At 35.6% G+C, this 27,744-nt stretch overlaps 1 protein-coding gene across 28 annotated transcripts in view; it reads right to left on the minus strand.

Annotated features, from left to right (window-relative positions):
• Positions 1 to 27,744, minus strand: part of Kansl1l (KAT8 regulatory NSL complex subunit 1-like) — a 105,913-nt gene that overhangs the window by 14,114 nt on the left and 64,055 nt on the right. For 15 of the 28 annotated variants that reach the window (XR_015628788.1, XR_015628786.1, XR_015628785.1 and 12 more), the window contains exons 6-8: positions 27,522 to 27,726; positions 3,868 to 4,030; positions 1,493 to 1,600 (exon numbers count right to left, since the gene is read on the minus strand). Coding sequence is in view for 17 of the 28 variants with exons in the window: in NM_001431333.1 (NP_001418262.1) it covers positions 1,493 to 1,600; positions 3,868 to 4,030; positions 27,522 to 27,726 (476 nt within the window). In the remaining 11 variants the exon portion in view is untranslated. The remainder of the gene's footprint in view (positions 1 to 1,492; positions 1,601 to 3,867; positions 4,031 to 27,521; positions 27,727 to 27,744) is intronic. The other 13 variants (XR_015628789.1, XR_015628787.1, XM_087567082.1 and 10 more) reach the window with 2 other exon arrangements.

Here is a 27,744-nt window from a genome sequence, read left to right on the forward strand (position 1 = left end):
TTCTAGCAATCCTTCTGTCTGCCTCCTGAGTGCTGGGATTGTAGAGAAACAGTTCTTAATAAGTGTAACTTCAAATACTTTCTTGCCAAGTGCCGTACATGCCTTCCATCGTAGTACTGGGAAGGCAGAGGAAGGCAGACCTCTTGAGTTCATTCCAGGACAGCCAGTGCAAAAAGAGAAACCCTGTCCCAAAAATCAAAAGAAAAACTACAAAACCCTTTTGTAATTCTAATTAAAATTCTTTGTATACAGTGAAACACAGGAGGCAGACATTTAAGTCAGGAAATGTCTTCTAACCAGAATAGTTTATTTCCCTCCATATGGAAACATCTTTCTTATCTCTGCAAAACTACAAATTATTTCAAGTTTTCTTAATGTAAACCCTTCTTCTAGAGACATTGCCATTGAATGAAGACTTTGTTCCTTCACATATTCTGTGTAATTACTACTGCAATTTATAAAAGCTGGTGAGGATTTTTTGGTGGTTTTCTCCCTTTGCCTTCCAGTGGTCTTAACTGAATAATTCAGGGCCTTCGAACACTGAGCAACCCACAGTCTTCCTCCGCAGCCCTAAAATGACTGGATTTTATAATAAAACCCACTTAACATCTTTTTATTTTCTTCTAGAGTTTTGTAGGTAGATATGTTTTACCTGGAAATAATTTGTTTGCTTTCTTTTGATACTAAATATACAGCTTTGCAGACAGTCAGAATATGCTGATATATGATTTCACATTGCTTCTAAGCATAGACAATGTCTTCATTCCTTTTCAGAGCAGTCATAAACAGTTTAATATAATTTCCTTGAGGTTTTATTATATACATTTTTATTTTTTATCTAAAATTATTAAAGCCAACTACAATTTATTGTGATTTATGTTATGAAATAAGTGTGCAAAATTTTTTACTCAGAAAAAAATATATATTAGAATAGTTCTCAGATTTCTTGATCATTTCATGATTATATTCTTCCTCATATAAGGAAGATAAAATCTATGCTACTGTGTGGTTTTTGACATGTCTCTGTGGTTGAACTACATATTTCAATTATGTTTGTTTTCCCCTCTTCAGTGCTCTTGATGAGCTGTGCAGTATATTAAGATCACCAAGTCTACTACATAACTCTAACTTACATTGCACTGAATATCCGAACTAATAAAAAGCATTGGGATCCTTAATTTTACCATATAAGAAGACTGTTTTCTATGTATCAATTCTTTATAACTTTCATTCATTCATCGTTATTCATTTCCTTCCTCCTACTCTTTTTCAAATTCTATCCTCTCCTTCCCTGACTCATGTCCGGGGACCAAGAGCCTCAAAGAGTAGGCAATCAAACATACTTCTCTGTGTATATGTGTGACTTATGGAAAAGTATTAAAAATTAGGATTTGCATTTATTCTTTTGTTAAATTTTATTTACTTAGAATGCAAAAAAAATGTAGACAATGTAAAAATATGTACAAATGCACAGTTTGTGAATGGGACATACCAGGTGGTGGTGATATGATACAGTCACCTACAAATTTATTTTCAGCAAGCTCTCCTTTTATGTCAGTCTTCTTGAATAAGGTCTCAAAATGAAGGTGAAGGGGAATTTCTGAAAAAACAAAGGTAAAAATTATTATTGGTAAATACCACTTTCCATAGTCTAATACTACTAATTTTCTTTTAATAAAAAGCATGTAAGCTTAGGGGGGAAAAGTTTACACAATAAAGACTTTGAGAAGTAGAAGCATCACAGTACTTTTCCAAGAAGGTTAGTAAACGTGTTTAGAATGTTACTAATTAGATATAGTTAGTAAACAAGAAACTAGCATATGAACAATTCTAAGATCTTCCTTTAGTATGTAAGAAGAGTAATCAGTATAAATGTGACAGTCTTCTGAGAAAAATGACAGAAATCACAAGATTTTTCCAAGAATATTTAAAATGATGAAAATTATTTTTATATGGTGCTAGCTGTTACACAGGAAACACCTCTGTAAGTGGAATGCATGAAATATCAAGTTTCACACTCTTATGAGTATAACTAAAGCTACTTGTATAAACAGTAACTCCACTAAGAAGTTCTCTTCCTTCAGTGACGTATGGAAATTGTGTTGAAAGTGCTGGTGTATTTTATACTCAAAGAAAAGCCAAGGTACAGATAAGGTGTGCTTTATATTCAATTACATAGTTTATTGTGTGAGAGAGGGGTGAGTTTGTACAAGTGACGCACCATCGGCATGTGGGAGTCAGGACACCTTGTGGAAGTTGGTTTTTCCTTCTGCCATGTGGGTCCTGGGATTGAACTAGGGTTGTCAAACTGTGGTAAGTGTCTTTTTTTTTGCCTTTTGAGCCACCTCACATCAAACTTCTTATGAATGGAGAGGTTTTTTCATTCATCAATGTAAAAGCTAGGCCAATGAGATAGCTTAGTGTGACAGAATGGTGGGTAGAGAGAACTGACTCCAGAAAATTGATCCCTCACTTGTATATGCAGCAAGGAATGTGTACACCACATAACATACAAACACATAAAAAAATGAATAAAAATTTATCGAATATGAAGATAAAATCATTTTTAAAAGCATGAATTAACAGACTACTTTCCCCTGAGAAGCATTTTTTTAGGGAGCTTTTATTAAAACCTATTGAATGTTTTGCCACCAATATGCAGAATTAGTTATGAACACATATCAGGAGAGACTAAAAACGTGTCTGGATTTTACGCAGTGAGATGAACTGCTTTCTCAACAGTTGTGATTTATTTACTTATTAGTTTTGAGACAATGTCTCACTGTACAACCCTGGCTGGCTTGAAGCTTGCTATTTGCATCAGGTTAGCTTCAAATTCACAGAAATCTGCCTATAATCTGTGTCCCCAGTTCTGAGATTAAAGGGCTGCATCACCTTGCCTTGCTCAGGACTTTAATGACAAGTCCATGTATACGTACAAAAAATACAATCAAAATGTCTAAGTATCATGAATTTGATGCAAAAATGAGAATAGAAGTTAAATACTGTGCTTTAAAACACTGTTTAAGCTTTTGTCTTCTAGTTGCCTCAACATAACCTTGTTTCTCTAAAGACTTACCATACACTAACAGAAATAACTTTGTGTTCTACCAGTGTTGGAAACAGAACAGAACTGGAGAAGGCCTGTGTCACTATTCCTATGTACCTCCCTAAAGTACCTTTTGGACTTTTAGCAAAGTATTTTGTTTATATTTGTATATATTTTATATTTATATACAGTATTACAACTAGAATATAAGTACCATGAGGGATTTATTTATACTTCTAGCACCTACTTAGTATCAAATATAGAGAGTAGGTATTAATTTAAGATTTTTGCCTAATACAAGAAGCTTTAACTTGTAGATATAAAGAAGGAGCTGAGCTTACTAGACTAGGATGCTTTAGATCTGAGGGAGATATATATATATATCATATGTATATATATATATCATTTCAGAGTTACAATTTAGAATGAGACTATCACATCTCTCAAAGTTAAATCAAGAGAAAAGCAAATTACTTAATAAATCAACATACAGGGTAATAGGTGCATGAGTCTAGTGTCAGTTACCTCAGCTCCTGGCTCCAATAGCTGAGTTATCTTGGATGGAAAAACCTCTCCAAGCTCAGTGTGCTCGTGTGTAAGATGAAAAGAACAACATAGTGTGCTCTCGTGGGCTTATGAGAACTAAACAAATACCCAGTGTGTTTAGTGCACATAAACACTTCCAGGGCTACAAAGTGGGCCCCATCTCAACAATCTCCCTCTGCAAAAATAAACCAAAAACATCCTTCAGACATTGCCTGCTCTTCTAAGATTGCATTTCATTATAGAAAACACTCAAATCTGTATGAGTAGCTTACCTGATGGCAATGACAAAACAGGATGGAAAGAGGGGTCTAGTTTTGAAACATGTTCTCTTGACAGGTGAGACTTGGAACTCTGCTCCCACTTGTCCCAACTTAAAGGTGACCCCATGTAAGGCATCTGTGTGGTATTTAAAAATGCTTCTTTTGAAGGTAAAGTCTGCAAGAAAAAAAATGTAAGATTTTCATGTAATACTTTAAAAGGACAGTAGAAATTTAATATATGAGGAATATATTAGGAACAGCCTGCTTAGTAAGTCACCTTGATGTAGAATGAAATGTATCGGCTGCACATCTGGAGTGGTGTGGCTGGAAAAACCTGGGTCTTTCAAACTAAAGAGTGACAGTCAAGAAAATAAGTCTTTTCACCATCACAGTGAAACACAGTAAAGAGAAAAGGAGTCCATAAAAATTAATGACTCTTCCTTTGTCCATTTCAGTTCCTTCTGCAAAAGCTTTACTAATCTTGGGCTGGAGAGGTGGCTCAGCAGTAAAGACCACTTGCTACTTTTCCTGAGGACCCAGGTTAAGTTCCAGCACCCACAGAGGGCACATCAAGCTCCAAAGGATCTAATACCTTTTAGCCTCCTTGAACACCTGCATACACACGTTGCACACTTACACTTTTTAAAAGCTTCACACATTTTTGTCAGAAGTTTTCAGTTAACATTTTTATTATTTCCATTATAAAAGATTTAACCTGTTTTTATTTTAATTTAGATTTTTATTGCATATGAGTGTTTTGCTTGAATGTGAGTGTATAGTGCCTAGGAAGCCCAGAAGAGGGTGATGGATGCTCAAAACTGGTATTATGTGGGATTGTGAGCTACCATGGCTGTGCTGGGAACTGAACTCAGGTCCTCTGCAAGAACAAGCACTCTTAACTGCTGAGCAATATGTCCATCCCTATTGAAGGTTTTTAAAAATGAAATTAACTGTTATATATTCAGCTTCTATGCACAACTGTGCCCAGCTTTCTTATTCCACCAGTGTCTTTATAGTTTCCTTTAGTCTTCAGTAGGAGATGAAAATCCAAATGTACTGTCCTCATGTGATTCTAGCTTAGATGTTTCAGTTAATTCTGAACTCTTTGTCACTTGGAAATGTTAGCCATGCTGAATGGGTTCAGTTTCATTAATAAATAGAAAACTGACCAAAGGAGAAACTCTTGTTTTCCAACTGGTTAAAACAGGAATAGCATTAATTTATAACAATTTCAAATGATGTATGTGGGGCTGGAGAGATAGTTCAGTAGCTAAAGAAAATCTTTGCTAAGCAAGGATAAGAATCTGATTGTACCCTGTATGTATGTAAAACTCGAGGTATGGCAGCAAACTCGGTGCTGAAAGTAGAGACAGGAAGATTCTGGAGACTCGATAGCCAATCTAACCAATTGATAAACTCTACTTTCAGTAAGAAACCTTTACTCAAAAGATAAAGTAGAGCTCTTCACTCACTGTGGTCTAAAAGCTTAGTCTACTTCCCACTCTTTGTATGAGACTACTTCTCCTAGATTAGTGTTGCTACCACCCTTTGTCAAAGAAGGCTCTCTGAACAACAAAAGGAGAACACCAGAGAAAACCACAACTGTAACCAATGTAAACATCAACACATCATAGGATCTGCAAAGTAGTCAGCCCTGAAACCTCATGCACACAACAAAAATGGGCTCAGCAGCAGGTTTTATATATCTGAAGTTCTAGGAAAAGTAGTTGGGAAGGGTTGAAGTAAAGGGAGGAGAGAAGGTGATATAAAACAATTTGAATTTAAAAAGATAGGAAGACATTGAACATCAACATCTTATCCACCTGTACATGTACATGTGCACACCACATGCACACATACATATACCACCACATATAATAAAACTTGAAAGATGATCTAGTTATAGGAGTTTTTTTGGTTATTTGTTTACCAGGATATATTCTCAGTTTGCCAAAATGTCTTAATTGTGGGGTTGTTTTTTCTGAGCCTATTGAAATCACTACATTTTCCCAGGTAAATTGCACTAACATATTTATAAAGGTGAAGTCTACCTTGGATTATTTTGAAGAGTCTCAGTAGGGGTTTGGAAAATTGACTTTTTCAGAGACTCAGCAATTGGCTTTTTGAGTTCATATATGTTTGTTTTATATTTCACTGATACTGATCTCTGCCTTACTTTCTTTAGGATTAATCAAGTACCTCCGTTAACTTATTCTTTTATGTTTTTCTTTCTGTTATTTGTGTGTGGTATACGAGGATGTGCATGTTCATGTCTGTGTGCATTTGTGAGTGTAGGTGCACTCACCATGTGTACATGGGAAGAGGCCAGAGGTTGAGGTCAAGTTGTCTTCCCCCATTGCTCTCCACTTGACTTGTTTATTTTGAGACAGTGTTATTCAACCTGATGCTAACCAGCAAGACCGAAGCTTCTCTTTTCTCCCAGACATACTTGGCTTGTTATGTGGGTGCAGGTTTTCATAGTGTGTGACCGTAGTCTCCCTGAGCTGCTATAAGTAATGCAAGCTAGATGGCCCATAAATAATAGAAAGTTCTAGAGGCAAGAACGTCTTAATTGACAGTGTTGACAAAGTCTATGTCTGTTGATGGCCTCCATTTCTTCTTCATAGATGTATTTTACCTGGAACCTCTCATGGCAGATGTGGGGGGCTAGCTCTCTGGAACTGAGACAGTCAGGTCACTAGTGGCCCTGATTCTAAATGTCACATGGAGGGTAAAATTTATATATAACAGTTTGGGGAGATAAATTCTATGGAATTCCCCAATAGCTCTCAAGGAAAAGTTATGTCTTGATCAGTTACAAAATACATTAATTCTTTCTCCCAAAATTTTAACTCATTCCATGTATCAACTCAAAAGTCCAGCATTTCATATAAATATATACATCAAGTACAAGAGTCAAGATTCAATTCAGCTCAATTAACCCTTCCATAAATCCCTGTCTAGCTATGAACCCAACACATTATATACTTCAAAAATAAACAGAGAGGAACAGGACAGATATTCTCATATATCCACCTAAAAGAAGAAAATACTTGTGCAGAAACAATCAGCTTCAAAATATAAGAAACAACATTAAGACACCCTGAAAAAAATTGAAAAGAAAAACAGATAGTATACAAATTTGTATTTATTGTTGGGAGATCTGAAAAGTAAACTGTGTAAGGATATAAATGTCTTAGTCAGTACTACTAACTCAGTGAAGCTAATCAGAGCACCTATTTAAAAGTTCATCCAAACTTTAATCTGTACATTGAATAGTCACATGTATAGTAATTTTACGCTGACCCATAAAACAAATCTCAGTAAATTTAAAGGCCTGACTATAGTGCTGGAGAGATGGCTCTGAGGTTAAGAGCACTTAATTGCTCTTGCAGAGGACCTAGCTCTGGTTTATTTCCTAGCATGGACTTGATAGTTCGTAAGCATACGTGAGTTCAGTTTCAGAGGTCAGCACCCTCTTCTGACCTCTACAGGCGCAGGCACTGAATGTACGTGATACACACACACATGCAGACGAAACACTCAAACACAGAAAGAAAAAATAAATCTAAAAGGCCTAATTGAAATCATACAGAATGTTTTTTAATCACAACACAAATTTGAAATAATTTTGTCATATTTGAAAACTAATTATAAATATAGGATCAAAGAAAAATCAAGTCAGAAAATACAAAGAAGCTAAAAAAGAAAAGGAATTAAGCCTCAAGTAGGCAATATGAGCCATGCCAATCTGACTCTCCCATTAGATTGCCTAAATTAAACGCACTAACTATTAATGCAGATAGTGGAGTATTTCTGATGGCAATGTAAAATGCTGACCAAAAATCATGCAAAAAGATGTACAATAATACATTTGCAGCTTTTATTAATATAGTGCCACTCAGCAGTAACCCAAATAACCAACAGCAGATAAATTATGATATAATAGTCACACAATGTAAAGTAATTGTTTTATGATCTCTGTCCTCTGTAGTCCCTTCCTGTTTCCTCTCATGCCCCTTGAAATCATTTCATTGTATTTTTATCTTATTTTTATTGTCTTTAATACAACACACTTAAGATTAAAATATTTAAATCTCTATATGGAATTGATCTATTCTCCTTCTAGTTCTATTTGTCTATACTTGGAGCCATTGCTGAGGACATATTACTGTAAGCCACGGCATTCATTCACCCTCTTTCCTTTTTAAATGTACACTAAGCTAGTCATAAATTTTTGTTATCATATATAAGAATAAGTTACTGAGTTTCCAAAGTATCTTGCTAAGTTTTACTGAGATTACCTTCAATTTAGGTAAGGTGTCTGCTATTTAAGATGATATTTTAAATATTACAAAATACTGCAGATTCCATGCAGGAAATGCTGCTGTGGGCAAATGAGCTCCTGGAGACAGTCTTGTTCTGCTGTAATGGGGGTGCTCTAGTGAAGCCCAAGAGATGTTGTTCCAGGATTGCTTCTTGCTGAAGTGCCTTTTCATGTTTGTCACTGCCACACTCATTTATTTGGCTTGGTATGAGTAGACACCTGGAGACCCTCAATGCCTATAGCCTAGTGTGATTACTTTCTAGGTGACAGCTTATCCTATTAGGCAAATTTCCACAGATCAACAGGAAGATGAATGACACATTAATGACTTATAGAATTCATGGTCTGATTCAAATAATTTTTAGGAAGAAAGTGTTAGACTCAAGAGTAGAATGGACTCCTTCCTAAGAATAATTGTAAGGGATACAGTGAGCTTTCATAAATTGTACTAAGAAGAAAAATAAGCTTGGGACGGATTTGTGTTTAAGGAAGAACATTCACTGTAGGTCAAGTCCAAGGATATAGACACAGGTGTATATTGTGATTAAAGCAAGGCCATGTGAAACTGCTGCTTTGAACTGATAATGAGCTTATGGAATGAAACACTGCTTTGAACTTGATACTATCAACATCCTTCTGTAGCTTCCTTTTGTATAACATTTTATCTGTGAGGTAATTTTATAAAGAACTTTTGTCTAAGAAGATGCTGTTGGTGCTCTGTGCCATCCACCCAATGGATATATGTCTATCTGTTTGTGTGTACATACATACATATGTAGGTATATGTGTATGTATATAAATATGCATGTATACTTGTGAAATTGATGAAACAGGTAGTCAGGCCTGGCTAGAATGTGTATGTATGTATGTGTATGCATGTCCTTTTCTTTCTCGCCAACCACCTTAAGAGTTAAAAGAGCTCAGAGTTTCTCACTGGGCATTCCTGCTGCCCCAGATAATTAAGTTTTGTTCTGTCAGTAGTGCTGATCCTGTATATTGCCCACTACTGTAAGCATGTGGAGGGAGCACAGAGGGGGCATTAGCACCAACCCTAATCACCGACATCATACCTCAACTCTGGTGTCAAAGCTGGTCTTTGTCATAAAACTTTCATGTTTCTATGGAAAGAGTTATGTGATCTTAGAAAATTTACAGTCTCCTTTTAGGGACATAACCTTGCTTTTTAAAATATGTATTTAAATGGTTCTTATATGGTAAATGGTTTTAGTTTTAATAATTTGTTGATGTGATTATACTAATATAGAATTCACATCATAATCGTCATAGCTTAGTTTCAGTCCTAAATTCAGGGTAATTCTTCGCTGAGAACATCTACTGTCTTGTAGCACCTGAAGTAATCAGTTTCAGTGGCAGCACCATTCTTATTCATTGCGGGACATATGTTGTTTTGATAACTTTGTGTTCTCTTTAGAAGCCTAAGATCTTATATTTTTCATAAATTTCATGAGAATCTGTTTAGGTATGGGTTATTACATATTTTAGTTAATAATACTGAATAGTTGATGGACTTTTTAAAAATATATGCCTTTTTCCCCAGGTGTCAGAAATATATGTGTTTTGTGTTCTAGGAAATTCCCTTGGCCTTATATTCTAATCGTTAGAAAGACAGATTAATCCCAACAATTTTACTTTTAATTTCTAAAGATTTGATTTTGTTTTATGATTATTTATTACAACAATCTGTTCTGGAAATTGATCTGTTTCCACCAAGGTCATCTTTTAGGTCATTTCTTTCTTTGCTCCAGAACCCTCTATCACCTCTTTTTTCCAAAAAGCAGTATCCATTAACATTTACATTTTGTCTTTTTCCCAACCGAGTGTTGGCTGCATGCAAGTTGGAACCCTTACATCTTCTTCGCTATAGCATCTCCACTGTCTAAGCACTGCAAGGCACGAAGTAGGTAATGTTGCTTACTACAAGAGAGGAGAAGGGAAGGACGACATATCAAGTACACTATTGCAAAAATCTAAATACTGTACTGACATACATGGAAGCCTGTTTCCCTAATACAAGTCCTTCCTGAAAGACATTTTATGGAAGTTCTTATCTACCAGCTTTAATGAATTGGAAGGTTGTATTTTGCAAGGCTCATTAATTAGGGCTGTACTGCTCTATTATAAAAGGAGAATGGAAACATATTTGTTCTGCAAATTTCTCCAAAACAAGAAATATTGGGCAAAACAAAAATAGTAAAAATAAACCAACCAAGAAGTAGGAGAAGAAAATGTAACATTATACTGGGCAAACATAACAAAGAATGCCATTCCTTACTGGCTTGAAAGAACTAATGCATAACACAAAGACTGAGTCCAAGGTAAACACAAAACTAAGGATTACACTAGGTTAAAAATATGATACAGAATTTGTGTTCTGAAGATGATAGAACACTTTCTGTTCACAGCCCAGCAGAGTGTATACAGCTGTGAATAACATGCGTGAAGGAGAGAGTCAGACTTGGTTCATGTCCTACCATGTCCTAATTCTTGATGCTAGTATGCTATTCTTAGCTTGTGTGAGACCTTTTATGAAAGGAATTCAGTGTTACCATAATTGGAAGTAACTTTCTATTTCTTCTCTTCCAAAACTTTTATCATACCAAGTTAGCTAAGACAACTCATTCATTCTACAAAATGTTTCTGTTTCAAGTTTTTTCCTCGTGATCCAAGTCTCCGTTACACTGTTTATTCTGATAGTTCCTTGTTTTTCTAGTCTCTTCGGAGCTATTGCAAACTGACCCTTTCTAAGGCTCTGAGGTAATCGTTGACAAATAGTCCTCATATTTCATTTCCACAAAACAAAGATCATCACTGATTCCCCAACATTACTCGAATTCGTTGGCTTTTTATCATCCTCATTCACACTTGAATACTTATGTGGCAGAGATTGGGTTGTATACCATTTTAATATCACTTAGTCTCAACATGATTCTTTATGGTAGCCATACAGTTTCTCCTCTTTGATTTCTTAAATGAGGTCACCTATGTTTTCCAAAGCAGACCTCATTTGGAAGGTTGCTTAGTGGAAATGGACACAAATTCTTTCCATTCTTAAAAGTATAACCTCTTATGAAAAGATTTCTATTTCAACAAGGCTAGAGAGATGGCTGCAGTTAGGACTTTCTACTCTTTCAGAGGATCAGATTTGGGGTTGCAGCATCCATGTAACGTTAGATTTATATGTATCTGTAACTTCAGGACTTGTATCTCACCCCTCTGGCTTCCATAGGCACCTACATTCATTTGTCTATGCGCACACTTATAACCTACTTACATTTGAAAAGTCTAAATATCTTCTTTAAAAGATGTTTCTCCATCCTTTTAACTCTGGGATGGACAAGTGATTTACTTTGTCCTTCAAAATGCAGTGGAAATGATATATTTGTGGATTGTATCTACCTTCATGTTGTCTTGTGGGCATTGTTCTTAGGTGACATGAAAGGAAGCCATTTTAACTCTTGGAATATGAGAAGTCAGAAGGTGAATGAATGGAACTGAAGCAGACAACTTTCAGTATTATCTGCCAGAAGAATGACTGAGGATAGCTTCTTACAGCAGAAAACCAACAATACCCTAGTAAGAAGTACAACAGGCTCAAGGTATAGCTCAGTGGCAGAGTGTTTGGTTAGCATGAGGCAAACCTTGGGTTCAATTACCAGTGCTGCCACAAAAAACAAATGAACAACTTGGATTTCAGTCCACTGTATTTTACAGAACACATACGTGGAGTAACCTAGTAAAATTTGGTACCAGACAGATTGAACTGCAATTCTATAAGGCATATTTTCTCACAGAAGTAATTGTATGCATGTAATAAATTTAATTTCTTCACAACAATATCAACCAACCAGACAACCTCCTACCCCCATCCCAAGCTCTCAGGAACTAAACCACCATCCAAAGAGTACACAGGATGGACCAATGGCTTGAGCCACATATGAAGCAAAGAATGGCCTTGTTGGGCATCAATGGGATAAGAGGTCCTTGGTCTTGCCAAGGCTTGATGCCCCAGTGTAGGGAAGCGGGACGGAGTGGGTGGCTAAGTGGGGGAGCACCCTTATAGAGCAGGGGGAAAGGGTAGTAGGTTTCTGGGGGGTGGGGACTGGGAAGAGGGATAACATTTAAATGTAAATTTTTTAAAAATCAAAAAAAAGAAAAAAATGCCATCAAGAAACCTCCAAAAATTGAATTTCTTCAACTCACAAATTCCTTTACCACAATTACTTATTATCTAAAGAAGATCTTCTATGGGATAAGTAGATGTGACACCCAGGTGAGGAAGAGCTGGTTTGTCAGCAGTAGATTGCTATTACTTAAATGATAGATGTCACCTCCTTTTCTTCATTTAATCGGACACCTAAAACACTCAAATTCACCTATGTCCTATATCAATATAATTCATTATTTGTTTCCTACAGATTATCCTCTCTTCCTCAAGGTACAAGAGATTATCTGAGACACTAGGTTGAAACGTAATTTGTCTATGTGCCTTATTTCTCCAACAGGAATTTAAGTCCATATAAAATCATATTACTTTGAACTTTTTCTGATTTTTTAACCAAAGGATGAACATACCTGTATTTATTTTATATGTTATCCAAAAATATTTTACTTAAATATTTTAATTAAAATATGAAGTACCCTTTAATCATATGAACCATGTTCCTAAACCTAATAATTTTATACTTTAGAAAGGAAATGAAAACATTAAAATAGAAATCTTAGTATATTACTAAACTACTGCTTGTACTTCTGAATTATTTTATTAAACCACCCAGCATATAACTAGATAAGCTGTAAAGTATCAATTATGAGATAGTCTAGTGAATGCCTTAGAAACACTACTTTACCTTTGCAATAAGGTTTATTAAGGAATTTTAGTGAATAAATACAGAGAACGAGAATCGTTTTATATAATAAATATTTGTATTCATTCTTAATTTTAAGATTTATTCCAATTTTTAAATTTTAGGTCTACTACAACTGTTTTTGTTTTTATGACTTGGCTTGTGAGTTATATGCTAAAACTTATGATTAATGAAAATTTTTTCTCAAATGGTTTCTTAGTATCCCATAGTTTTCTTAAGGCTTTTTACTTTTTAGATAAGAATACCTCCTCAAAGTGCAAATATAATTCTTCATAGCAACACTGCAAGTGATAAACCAACTAAAAGGTTACCTTCTAATAAAAGAAAGTTGGTTACATTTACATAGAAGCAAGAGAAGAAAAGAAAAATAAGAGAATAGTCTAGGCAAGGAGGAACCTTCCATTTGTGTATGCATGTGTGATTATAATATTCAAAGACAATGAGGCCATCAACTCGAGAGTGATGCGGGTACTCATGTTAGAGAAATGAAAGAGAGAAGAAATAAAAGTAATTAAATTTTAATTTAAAATACATTAAATTTAAAATGTCTTTTTAAAATGTAAACGTGTTTTAAAGGGGGTAGAAAATAACACAAGAGATGACAACACAAATCTACTACAAAGTTTAGGTAAAAATCCTGACCAGGTCACATTTCCTATATCATAGTGTAATAATTTATGACTTGTGCTGTGAATATATAAGAATTTTTAGGGAAAGAGTAATCATTCCTGTCCTTACACCTAGTATGAAAGAAGAGAATATAAACAAACTACAGGAACTTGGCCTTTCTCCAACCTCCTAGCCATATTCTCAGCCGACTGGCTTGACTTTGGCCAATGACACATGATAAAGCTCAAATCTACTGTTTCAATAAGTTCCCTGATTTATTGGTTTCAACATTTAGGGGATTAAATAAAATCAAAATAATCCTGATATCTTAATTTAAATGGAATGTGTTATAATTAGAATATGAGGTAAACTATCTGTATACCTAATCATCTACCTCCTGTTTGTTTTTAATCAACATACAAACAAGATTCTCTTATAACATTTCCATATATGCTTAGTTTGGATGATTCTCCCCTCCCCCACAACTAAATCCTTTACACCCTTCCCATTCCCAGTTTTCTTCCTTCCAATGTCCACATCAAATGTTATATTAGCTTCTTACTATATTCTTGAAAAGCCTTTTTTGTTTTGTTTTTTTCTTTTCATGAACATGCATACACATATATAAACATTTAAAGCCAGTTTCATGTATGAGAGAGAAGATTTAATAAGTGGTATTTTTGTAAAGAATATTGAGAATTTTACCTTAAAGTCTAGAACTTTCTGGGTTTTTTTTCCCCACTGTTACAGAGAACTCCCTTTGCCAGAAATTAGATAGGGTGGTTCCCTGGTACCTACACCTGAACTGCCAACTATGTAGGACAGAAGGTTGCATGGCAGTAATAAAGTAATACCAAGGATCTAGACAACATTATGGTCAGATAATCATTCTTATTTTGAATAGTAATTGTAATTGTATATTAAGTTAATGTTATTAAATATATTTGTATGTTAAGAATTGTAGTATTTTTCTGGAGAATATCTTTATATCTCACCCATGCCTACCAATGTATTTTCCTAGCTCTAAAGACATATCTGTACTGTAGACATGTCAATAGTTTTTAATTACATTTTACCAAATGTAAAAACAGATTCTCCAGGAGTAAACTAATGCATCATCATGAGAAATAAGCAGACAATAAATAATATGATCTACCTAGAGACTCAAGTTTCTAGATTTGAAAACTCTATGGAGTTTTAACAATGGTTAACCTGGTCTCTCTCATTACAAAAGAGCAGGCTTCTTAGAGATATCAAAATAAATGCAATAAGATAAAACAAAAACCATCACATATTGGACAAAGCAAACCAAGGAAGGAAAAGAGCCGAGAAGGCACCAGAATCAGACCCACTTTTCATACATTCAGAAATTTCTACCTCAAAATACTAAACTGAAAAGCTGTATGCTTAGATGACTTGGTGCAAGATGCTGCTTGTATATTAAAAAAAGTTCTATCAGTTTTTGTGTGTGCACATGAGCACATGAGTGCATGTATAAACCACACGCACTGTGAGAGGACAGAGGACACTGTAAGTACATTTATCCATTGAGTCGTAACTGGTCCCTGACTGTTTCTAAGCAGAATGCTCAAAGTACCTAATGGTTTCGTGAAGTAGGAAATGACATTAGCATGAAGGTGAATTACAGGTTACTGATAAAACTGTTTGTCCTTAGTGTCAGGACCTTTGTTAGGACTTCAGTACCACATTCTAGAGCTCACTCATATTCCCAGGACTTGGGAGGCAGATGTGGGACTGTTACAAGTTCAAAAACAAAGAACTACTTTATAGACTTTAATCAACAAACCTGCAATGTGTCTACTTGTACTTCAGAACTTGTCTATGTCATACATTTCTGCAAACTGCAGTTTCTTTTCTGTCTAGCTGTGTCTGTTGGATACTTATAGGGCAAATAAACAATAACTTTATTCATAAAATTAAACTTAATACAGATGAGCTATACTTGCAAACTGCACATAGAAGTCATACCTAAAGCCTCATTACAGGTTCCTATACATTTGGCTGCTGAGACCTCATATTGATTCTGATACCATAAATGGCACAATACTAGTGGTCTTGGGGAAAAGGTTAAGTGGTTTAGAAATGTCATTCATTGGGATCCAGAGGATGGAGTGTAGTAGTTTCAAATGATAACCCCTGTGAATCATGTCTTTTAGTATGAGTTATCCTATAAATTCTCTTGAATCCCACATTCACTTCGTTCACTCAGTAAATTAACTATTTGCATTTTGGAAGACCTGGGCAGTTTAAGAATTTGCCTATTCTAAAGAAATTGTCCTGAGATGAGCTCCTCTCTCACCCCTTATCACGGAAGCTTCTTGGTGGAGCTAGAAACTAACACAAATGCCCACAACTGGACAATATGCAGAAAATAAAGGACTTTGGAGCTCACTCCCAAATAGGGTGTCTTCATCAAAGCCCCCTGCCTCGAGGCTCAAGGATCAATTCAAAAAAGGAGGTAGAAAGATTTTAAGAGCCAGAGATGATGGGTGACTCGAAGGAAATAGTGTCTTGCATACACAGCAGGACTAACACTCATGAATTCGTGTACAAGACCTTCAAGGGCTCATGCCAGGTGTCCAGTCCTGAGAGGGGAAGTTGACACCAGGTTCCAACTTTAACCAAGAAGCTATTTGTAACTGATAGCTGCTGGCAAAGGGGAAAAGTCTCCAATGCACTGTCACTAGGTTTATCTAAGACACCCCAGGGCAGACTGCACACAGGGAGTAATTGGCCACCAAAAACCTAACGCCATGGTTTGTTTGGAGGTTTTATATGGACTTCTTTTGTTGTTTATTTTGGCATTTTTGTCTTATTTTTTGTTTTTATTTTCTGTGATAGAAATAGAATGTGATAGAGGAAGAACAAAGTTGGGTGAGTAGGTTGGTGGGGAAGATCTGGGAGTAGTTAAGGGAAGAGAAAAAACATGATCAAAATATATTCTATGGGAAAAAAAGTTTTAGTTTTAAAAAAGAAAAATGATGTGGAAGGCCGGGGGAGATGGATCAAAGGTTAAGAGTACATAGAGCTCTTCCAGAGCATCTGAGTTCAGTTCCCATCATCTATAACAAATGACTCGCAACCAAGTATACCTCCATCTCCAGAGTAACTAAACGTCCTTTGTCTCCATGGACACCTGCACTCATGTGCACATACCTATGCACAGACACATAGCTACATACAGACACAAACACACAAGAAAGCCAATCCTCTGGAGAACAAGTGGAAAAGCCCCAAAACAACATGGACATGAAAAGAGGCATAGCAACCAGCACAGTTTAGATTTCATGTGATTTATCCAATTATCACTATACTGAGAGACTTTAGGTAAGTAAGCATAAGTAATCACCACTCAGGTAATGAAATCAGGTCCAGATTCATGAAGGCTAATAGTAACAGTTTAAATCTCTGTGCTCTTGATTAGTCTGTTAAGTTACAGTTAACAAGAAGGATGAGCCATTCTGAAAGTGTGCCATGGAACATAGATCCATATCTGTGGAAAGGTAAATATGACATTTCACCTGTTTATAGACCTGACCACGACAGTCAAGAAGATATGAAGGTGTAACCACAATACTAGATCATTACAGTGCCCTTTCGGGCAACCTGACCACTCCCTCAATGTTTATTACCACAAATACATTCTGCCAGCACCCTTTCCTGGCTTTCTAGCTGTTACATGGTACACCATGTATGCACAAGCCAACTCAAGCTAAGTCTCTATAAGTTTCTCTGTGTCCTTTTCCCTGCTTTCCTATTGGTATGTTTTTCTACAGAACTCAAAACCTATGAAAATACCTGAGTCACTTTGTATACATATATATTTATTACTAATTAAGTTTATGAGTCACTGGATCTAAAAATTAATGTATGCAGTGGTGTCTTTAGTTTTAGTTGTATTTCTTTTGGGAGTAATGGCTTTTCGACTTTATTGGTGACTTACTGGGATATGCTAGCTTTTGAAAGTTATTCAAGTCTCTTACATTTTTACTGACAAATGTTTTATTTGATAAAATGGAACATAATACTAGCCATTTTAACCATTATTGCCTATAATTCTCTTTATGCCAAATTTTCATTAGTTTATTTCTTAGAAAATACATTTATATGTAAAATATAGATTATATATTCATCCTTGATTTGAAACCTTTTGATATATATCCATGTACATTAAATATATATATGCATATAGCCAGGCATGGTGGCACATGCCTTTAATCCCAGCACTTAGTAGAAAGAGGCACATAGGCCCGTCTGGTTTACATAGCAAGTTCCAGGACAAGATAAAGGCCATGAGTCAAAAACAAAAAATCCTAGCATGCATACGTGAGTGTGATATGGGTATAATAGTTTTCACTTGGTGTATACGCTCAGACTTAATGCCTTTGTTGAAAATAAAGCATGAAAGGCCAAGCTAACTTAGTGATATATTTATCTTGTTTAAGAAATCACCTAGCAAGCTGGAAAAATGATTTAGCACTAACCACTCTTCCAGAGGTCCTGAGTTCAATTTCCAGCAACATGGTGGCTCATGACTATCTGTAATAGGATCCAATGCTCTCTTCTGGTGTGTCTGAAGACAAGTACAGTATAGTCATATAAATAAAATAAATCTTTGTAACAAAGAAGGAAATGACTGGAGAGATGGCTCAGAGGTTAAGAGCACTGCTAACTGCTCTTCCAGAGGTCCTGAGTTCAATTCCCAGCAACCACATGGTGGCTCACAACTATCTGTAATGGGATCTGATGCTCTCTTCTGCTGTGTCTGAAGAGAGCAACAGTGTAGTCACATATATAAAATAAATAGGTCTTTAAAAAAAAAAAGGAGAGAAATAAAGAAATCGCCTAGCCATGAAGATATTTTCTCATTTTTTCAAGCATGTTCTTTAACATTAAAACCCATCATTCACCTTTCTCTAACTTGAAGGATAATTCAAAATATACAACACAATATTATTATCAGTCCATTTCCTGCTTGAAAATTTAGGAGGTCCTAAAATCTTTCATTTTGCATCATCTCTGTCCTTTTCAGTGTGAACTGGCAATGTTCCTGATGATACACAATTCTTCAAAACACCACGACCCTCCTATATATTTTATAGAGATTCATGTCCCTAGACCAAAAAGTTCTCTCAAGATTCTGAACTGTTAGCCCTATCTCTTGAGATACATGGCTTCTGCTGGGATGATTTTTGCTCACAGATGACTTTACTCACAAATCAAAAACCCATTATATTTGGCAAATGTTTTTCCATACCTTTGGCTCACACCACAGCATATTGTATAACTTTTCCCCAACTGAACATGAGAAACTTAAGTTCTAGTTCCTTTACCTACAGTTCCTTACTCGGTTACCTTTTTCTCTTGTAGTTTACCAGAAACAACTAGTAGAAACCAAGTCACAACTCTTCCCAACTTGTTTGCAAATTTCTTTTAGTATAACTATCCAGATTCAAGGCTCCAGCCTCCATGCTGAAGTGGGCCTGCCAGAGAGCCTAGCTGAGATGAGGGAGGCTCCGGTATAGTGAGAGACTGTCTCAAGGAAACAGGGTGGGGAGCAATAGAAGATGTATTGTTCTGGCCTCTGTAAGCATGTCTACCCTCATATTCCTGTGCAAGCACCCCCCCACACACACACAACTTCTACATTTTTCTAGTAACATTCTAATAGCAGCACATACTTTCTAAGATGTCAGTACTTTATCCTCTGTACAGATATTATCTGGACTTTCTGTACTCAAAGGAATCTAGACTTTTATGTATTTGTTAAGGTAGCATATACTCTTAGAGCTGCTATAACAAGATGCTATAAACTAAGGTTGAAAATTCAACCTCCATTTTCTTACGGTTATAGCATCCCAGCTGTCAGCAGAGCAATACTCTCACCATCCAGGACTTGTGTTGTCCTTGACTTATGGTAGCATAATTCCATAGTGCTTTCTCATTTTCATAATGCTGTCAACCCTTTGTTTTCCAAATTCTAGTTTCTTTTCTCTTATAAGAACACTTACCACTAGATTTAGGGTTCATCTTAAGTCCAAAATGATTTTGGTATTATTATTTATTTAAGTTCCTTAAATAAATATGCAAAGACCCTATTACTAAATAAATGGATAACATATGCATGTCATAGTAAAGTAAAACAACTGAGTAGCTTAGCTTTAGTATCTGCAGGGTTTTCTTGTTTTGTCTTTTTTTTTTTTTAAGACCTAAAGAAAGAATAGTTGTGTGTATTCTTCACGGTTACAGCTAGTTTTTAATGATCTTTGACTCTAGATCAGTGGTTCTCAACCTGTGGGGTTGCTACCCCGACAGGGGTTGCATATCAGATATTTACATCAAAAATCATAACAGAACCAAATTACAATTGTGAAGTACAAATGAAATGATTTTATGATTAGGGTCACCACAATGTAAGGAACTTATTAAAAGGCTGCAGTATTCTTTGAACTCACTTTTACGTGCACATGTCATTTATCATATAAGCATTCCTCTGTGTCCAGTTTTACCAGTTTTAAAAAGCACCAGTTGTATTGGATTAGAGCCATCATGATCACCTCTGCAACAAATCTATTTCCAAGTTAGGTCACATCTTGAAGTATTGAAGGATTAGAACATCAACAAAAGTGAGTTGTTGGGGTCACAATTAACTATAGTTCATTCTCTTAGGTACCAGGTATCAGGACATGGGCATCTTTTGGGATAAAAATCTTAATATTAGTTGTTTAAATGTTTTATTCCCATCTCTGCTCCCATAGTTTTTTGTTTAAAGTCAACTATCCTATCCTTGTACTTATTCTTATACAGTAAAGATGCTCACACCCACCCTAGCCTTTTCCAAGATTTGTCTGTGGTGTGAAGGGAGGGAGAAAGGGAGGGCGAAAGGAGGGAGGGAGGGGAAGGGGAGACAGAGACAGACAGATAGACAGAAACAGAGAGACAGACACACAGAGAGACAGAAAGAGAGTCAGGCAGATATTTTCCTGCTTTTTTACTTGTTTGATTAGTTGCTATTAATTTTGGAAATTTCTCATTATTTCAAATATTTCTTTCTTTAGTCCCATTTTTTTTAGATATCTTAGTACATATCCAAAATTACCTCAGTTCTAACATGCTCTGTTTCATTTTTAAATTTTTTTTTCTGTTGGAATTGTTCTGGAAGTTTCAATAGTCTCTGCTATGTGTGTTGATCTTTCCTTGGCCATGTCCACTCATCAGTAGCAAACAAACTACAGTGTTTTAAACTTGTAGCATAAGTCTTTGGTTCCTCATGGATTTTCATCTATTTGCATTGCAAGCCTATTATGCTTTTTTACTTATGTACTAAAGACCCTAACATAACACTGTTAATTAAGATTTTCCATATGACAAAATATGACCTTTTCTCATACTTGAGGTTAGGTTTAATAATTGCTCTGTCTCTTCAGAGCAATTATGCCTTGGAGATTGTTTTGTAAATATTGAACATGATTTACCATGCAATAGGAGGTAAATAAACCTTTTATTACTGTATTATAGAAATTAAAATAATTGCTATTGCTATAGGTACCAGATAATTCAGAATATCATTTTATTAATATAAATTGGAAAAATATGAGTTTTATTATGAATTCCTATGTAATGAGATGTTCTTTGATCTTATCTGTTCCCTTTACCCTCTCCTGTTCCCATTCCTGTCTCTTACTGATCCCCTTTCTCTTCCCAAATAGTCATAGTTTTTCTCAAGGTATTTTTTAATAAAAAATTTTTAAAAATCTACATTCTAGATATGAGAGAAAACATGAGAGAATTATTCTTCTGGGCCTATTTGTTTATTTGTTTAGTTTTTACTTAACATGATAATGTCTAGTTCCATCCTTTTTCCTGCAAATGATATAATTTGTTTCATTATGACTGAATAATTCACTCTGTCTCTGTGTGTGTGTGTGTGTGTGTGTGTGTGTGTGTGTGTGTGTGTGTGTCCATTAACACCTCTGGAAAGACAATCACTGGGGTAAGCAGAAATAGAATTAATTTTCTTACCAGTATGCTGACTTCAGATATATGCCTAGGAGTGGTATAGTGGAACATGAGATTATTCTAATTTTAGTTTTCTAAATAATCTCTTTACTGATTTTCTTGGTGGTGGCATTAATTTATATTCCACTAATGATGTATATAAGCTGCTTATTCAGGAATTTCTATTCCTGGCTATCCTGATAAATGCCATTCTGATTAAGGTGAAATGGGAATCTGTCTAGTTCTCGTTTGCATTATCCTGATGGCTGAGGATGCTGAACATTTTCCTACATGTTTATTGGCCATTTATACATCTTGTAAGAACTGACCAATTCATTCACCCATTCACTGCTTAGACAGTAGAAGGCTTGATGTTCAGTTTTATGAGTTCTTTATATATATTCAAAATCATTTGTTCTTGTAACAAGGCCTAATTATGGCCATGTGTGAATCACTTTTTACAGTATCATTTGTTGAAATTGTATTTTCCGTAAGTTTTGTTTTGAGCTACTCTTGAAATAAGTTAGCTGTAGCTCTATGGGTTTATTTCTTGGTCTTCTCTGCCTTCTCAGTGGTTTAAATTGAGTTTTTGTTCCAATACATAGATGAGTCTTTCTTAGCATAGCTGTAGTTGATGCCTCCAGCATCAGTTCTTTTTGTTTGGAATTGCTTTGGCTACTCAGGATCTGTTTAGTTATAAAATTGTTTTTCCTGTAAAGAATGTTGAGGATTGCATTGGATCTATAAAGAACTTGGGTAGAATACATATTTTCACAGTATTAACCCTGCTGACTTATTGGCATGTTTTCCCATCTTCTCTAGTCTTCCTGGGTTTCTTTCATCAGTTTTTTACACTTTTTTTTTTTTTGTAGATCTCCTTCACTTCTATAGTTAGAGTTATTCCTTATTATATTTGGAGCTGATTTCCTTTTCAGCATTATTATTAACTGTGTATTAAAAACGAACTACATTTTGATTTTATATCTATGTGCTGGAAATGTTTAGCAGACCTAAAAGTCTTATGGAGGAGATTTAATGAAGGTCTTTTAAGTGTAACATCAAATTATTTGCATATAAGATTAATTGAATATTTTTGTTATATGCATATCATTTTCTAATGCTTTACTCTTATCATCTAGACAAGAATTCCCATGATGTATTATATAAGAATGGGAGAGTGAATCCTTTATCTTGCTTTTGATTTTAGGAAAAATGCTTTTACTTTTCCCCATTTTGTATTCTTTAGGCTATACATTTGTTATATGCTATGTGTGTGCATGTGTGTGTCTGTTGTATGCCACAAACAGGCTGTTTTCATTTCAGAAACTTAGGAATGGTTTAACATAAGCAAATTAATAACTACAACACATAGATATACAAAGGGACATAAATCACATGACTGCCTCACTGTTCCAATAGATAAAGAGCCCTTGACCAAGTTCAACATTTTTTAAATAAAATACTTGCATTTGGGAATAGAAAGAACATAATCATGGATGGATGGATGGATGGATGGATGGATGGATGGATGGATGGATGGATGGATGATAGATAGCTTAGATGACATCATGCCATGCTTTTCTAGCTTCTCAGGCATTTGTTGAGAGGAAGGTCTATTCTTACTGGGATGGAAATGCCTTTATAAGCACACAGGAGTGCTCTTGTAGTAGCTGTTGTGTTGCATTTGGCCTTCTATTTTCACTTTGACTCTTGCTGTTTTACCCTCCATGTGTTCTCTGTGTGCACTAAAACTCACCAATATTCTTTCTGTGTTCTGTTGTTTGCATTTAACTCTAATGTGACATAGAGAGCTTCTATTCTTGCCATATTTATTAGGGATTCTTAGTGCCTCTAGTGCCTGTTTGACTGTATCATTGGGTTTGAGAAGTTTTCTGTTACTTTGTAATTGGATGCGTTCGTTATACCTTTAGCTTCAAACCCACCTCTTCTTTTAAACATATATTTAGGTTTTTCAGAGTCACAGGCATCGTGTTTTGTTTTGTTTTTTAAACTGATCTCTAAATGTACTCTTGACTGTTTTTAATCCCTGGTTTGTTTCCTCTGCTTTGACCTACTGTCTGTGTGATAGATTCCACTGGTGGTGGTGGTGGTGGTGGTGGTGGTGGTTACTGTTATTGATTTGTTTCTTGTTTGGCTTCACTTTAAGCGATTTAAATCCATGTTGGAGACCTTTTATATCTACGTACTGAATTGAAGTCCACACTTCAGTCACCTGATTTTTCCGACCTTCCTCTCTGAAGTCACTGGTCATTTTACAGTAGGCTTTTGAATTTCTTCTCTTACATTGCAACTATTTCAGCATCTTTGGTTTTGCCTACTGAAAAGTTACGAACTTTTAGCTAAAAAGCCATATTGCTAAATTTGTTCATTTTTGGGGGGTTTTATATTGTGACTTAGACATCTCTTGAGATGTATATGTATTTTTCTTTTCTTTATCTATTCATAACTTTTGAGAGGGTAGTTTTCTCTTGGGCTTTTGGTCCACAGTACTCTTTGAAGGAGAGGAAGCAGAGATTAATAACAAAACTATTTGTCCAGAAAACAGTTGTTAAAATGTAAAGTGCAAATGCCTACTTAACCTACATCCTTAATAAGGTTATAAACAGTCTTACATTGTAATTGTAAAAGAGGGGAGTTTAAGTTATTAATGCCAAAGCTAGTACTAATAGTAAGTAGAAAAATTGGAGAGTTTGGAAAGGAGTAAGAGAGAGAATGAGGAAAGAGAATAGTAAAATCATCAAGACTATAACAGAGGGAGGAACAAAGCAATCACAAGATCAGGCTGAGCAGAACAAAACCAAGAAAAATAAACAATTAAAAAGAAGAAATAGAAAAGGGTTGGGGATTTAGCTCAGTGGTAGAGCGCTTGCCTAGCAAGCGCAAGGCCCTGGGTTCGGTCCTCAGCTCCAGAAGAAAAAAAAAAAGAAGAAGAAATAGAAAAGCAATATAACCTTCAATATTTCCTCCCTACTTCGATTTAGATACTTCTGGGTTGTCTTTTTAACAGTCTAAGTTTTCCAATTCCTGGTTCTCTTCTAGATCCCTTCAGATTCCTCCTTGGTCAAAAGCTGTACCTGTTCTTGTACTGGAGTTCTTTCGCTTGGTAGTAAAGTGTGTGAAAAAGGAAGTGTTCTTAATCTTCTGATTGAATTGAATTGCATCTTTTACTAAAAACTTACATCCTTAAGCTATGAATTTAACCAGTGTTTCCTATTTAAACACAAACACATCCACTTCTCTTCAGTGAGAGATTACTCATAATAAAAATAGGAAAGAAGTTCTCTTTTCCCTGAAGAATCCTTGTTACAGATAATGCCTAAGCCTTTGACATTGTCTTCCCCCTTACCTGATAGAGCCATTAGCCATCCCCTCTCATCTTGAAGCTTTAAAATGGGCGAGTCCAGGCAGAAATGGAGGTTCACTCAAGACTGGACCATTACTAGTGTACATTATTTGTGTACCATATGGCTTCTGCGTCTGAATTTGGCTGTGACTCTGATTTTCCTGTCTCTCAATAGTTCAGAGTAGCAATTAGCCTGATAATCTCAAATCTCTGATAGATCCATGAAAAGGAACTAGATTTTAATTTTAAGTTGCTTACTGTTTTAATCTAAAGATAGGAGTGATACTGTCTACTATCTTTGTATACTGGAACTGAAACCATAATTCCTGAAAATGTCTTTTAATATCTAGCAATCAAACAGAACTGATGATTACCTAAGTACTTCCTACATCCTGTTGACTAAAGAAGAACTCTTTTTTTTTTTAACTTGAGTATTTCTTATTTACATTTTGAGTGCCCGCTTCATTGCATTGGTCCTCCTCAATGCACTGCCTAGCATCAGCCAGGATAGAAATGTACTTACAGATTGGTACCCTCAGTTCTCCAAAGGGTGACACAGAACTGATACCATTCTAGATCCACAGGAGTTAACTTGTTAGTCACTACCCTTTAGTATTTCAGTGGGTGCTTCCTAGAGTTTTTCTTACATAATAAGAAAACAGTTATTCAGAAAATCCAACTCTGACTTTTGTTTATTTGCTGCAATGCTGGGGACAAAAACAGAATGTAGTTTATGGATGGTAGGCAAATGTTCTACCACTGAGCTATATCCCCAACCTGATAAGTATTTTTATGATTTCAGTTGTCTCATTGTTCCAAGAATACTGTCCCCTCTGACAATATTCTGTTCTGGATCACACCTTAATTTTTTGTCATATTTCTCAATATTACAATCAAGAACAATTCTGAATGACATGGATTTAAGAACTTTTAAGTACACCAAGCCAGTTCTTTCTTAGTTTGTCTAAACAATACTCATGTTTAAGTTGGAATTATACACCCCTGGATAATACTGTATCTTTCTAATAGGCAACTCTGGCTTTTATAACTTGGGTGAAATATTTTCTGATTGTCTAAAATAATGTATAAACCTCTGACAACAGGCAAGAATGGATGTTGTATTTTTAAGTCTACACAGATATCCTATTCTACAGTCTCCTCAACTCTGATCCCAGGATTATCAACCACTCACTATTCTTGCCAGTCATTCTTTGTTTTATCATCCATTCTGTATTAATAACACCCTGCACTATGTACCTGCCAGTCTATATTTTCTATGTGTCATCAATGTGAAATCAAGGTGCATGTCCTTTTGTTTTGTGTTGTCTTGTGCTGTTCTGCTGTGAGACACTGTCTATCTACGCCATAATGACTTGGAGCTCACTGTGTGACCCAGGATGACGCTGAACTTTTCATCCCTTGCCTCTACTTCCCAAATGTCGAGATTACAGGTATATGTCAATATACCCAGTTCTATGAACTCCTGCCTCAAACCTTGGGGCTTTATGAATGCTTACCAAACACTCTTACATAGCATTCATAAAGCTTGGGTTCAACATCCAGCAGAGCACTCCAGAGGTGGAAACAGGAGGAGCAGTTCAATCATGCTTAGTTTACTAACACCATACATTAAGGCCAACATGGTATACATACGACCCTGTCTCAGAAGGGAAAAGGAGGAGGAAGGGAAGGGAGGAATCTGGGAAGAAAACAACAAAAGCAGAAAAAGAAAGGAAGAGTAGGGGGGAGGAAGGAAGGGAGGGAGGGGAAAAGGATAAGGAGAGGACAGGACAGGAGAGGACAGGAGAGGAGAGGAGAAGGGAAATTATGTATTTTGATACTCAAATATTCACAGATATGGCCAGAAGCTTATTCAAGCTAGCTCCTAAATACTCTAAGAGGACAGAGGACTCCATATATTTTTCTAATGCCTCTGTGGTTTTGGTAATCCACACTAACCTTATACCTTTTATTCACCTGTGCAAATATTTCTAATACAGATATATAGTACATTTCAGTATTACCCTTACCTGTATATTTTAGAAATCACTTTGACATTTAATTTTCTTAAAAAATTACTTTAATTTACTTACAAAACAGAAGCATACTTTAATTTACTTACAAAACAGCAACATACATTTGTTTGTTTGTTTTTAAGTCAGGGGTGCAGTTTATACCTCAGTATAGAATGCAAGTTTAGCATGCAGGGGGCCATGTTAAATCTCCAGCAGCAAAGAAAACAATTATTTTTTTAAAAAATAGAATAAGAGAAATTTCAGAATACTGCTGTTTTTAAAAAAAGTAAATCCTAATTTTATTATCAGTATCTGTTATTATCTAATTTATAAACTGTATCAGTCTATGTAATTATTCTAAATATCTATGATAACTCATATCCAGTTGTACTAAAAAAATACTGGTAGTGAAATCTTTGTTCGTGATTTCCCAAATGCAGCCTTACCTCAGGAGTCCAGTAAAAAGTGGGACTCAATCTGTAGAGTTTTCTTTTATGGAAACTTTGAAGGGGCCTTGTTCGGGCAGCTGTACTCATGATAGCCAAGGATGGAGATTTCAATCTTGTCCTGTCTTTTCTCCTTTTCTTACTGTGCTTCTGATTAAGTAACCAGCTACTGGAGGAAGAGAGCTCATCTAAATTCTCTGAAGCACTGAAATGTACGAAATAA

This window comes from Rattus norvegicus, chromosome 9 (genome assembly GCF_021556685.1).
Source record: "Rattus norvegicus strain SHRSP/BbbUtx chromosome 9, alternate assembly SHRSP_T2T, whole genome shotgun sequence".
In the NCBI taxonomy this organism is placed as follows: Eukaryota; Metazoa; Chordata; class Mammalia; order Rodentia; family Muridae; genus Rattus; species Rattus norvegicus.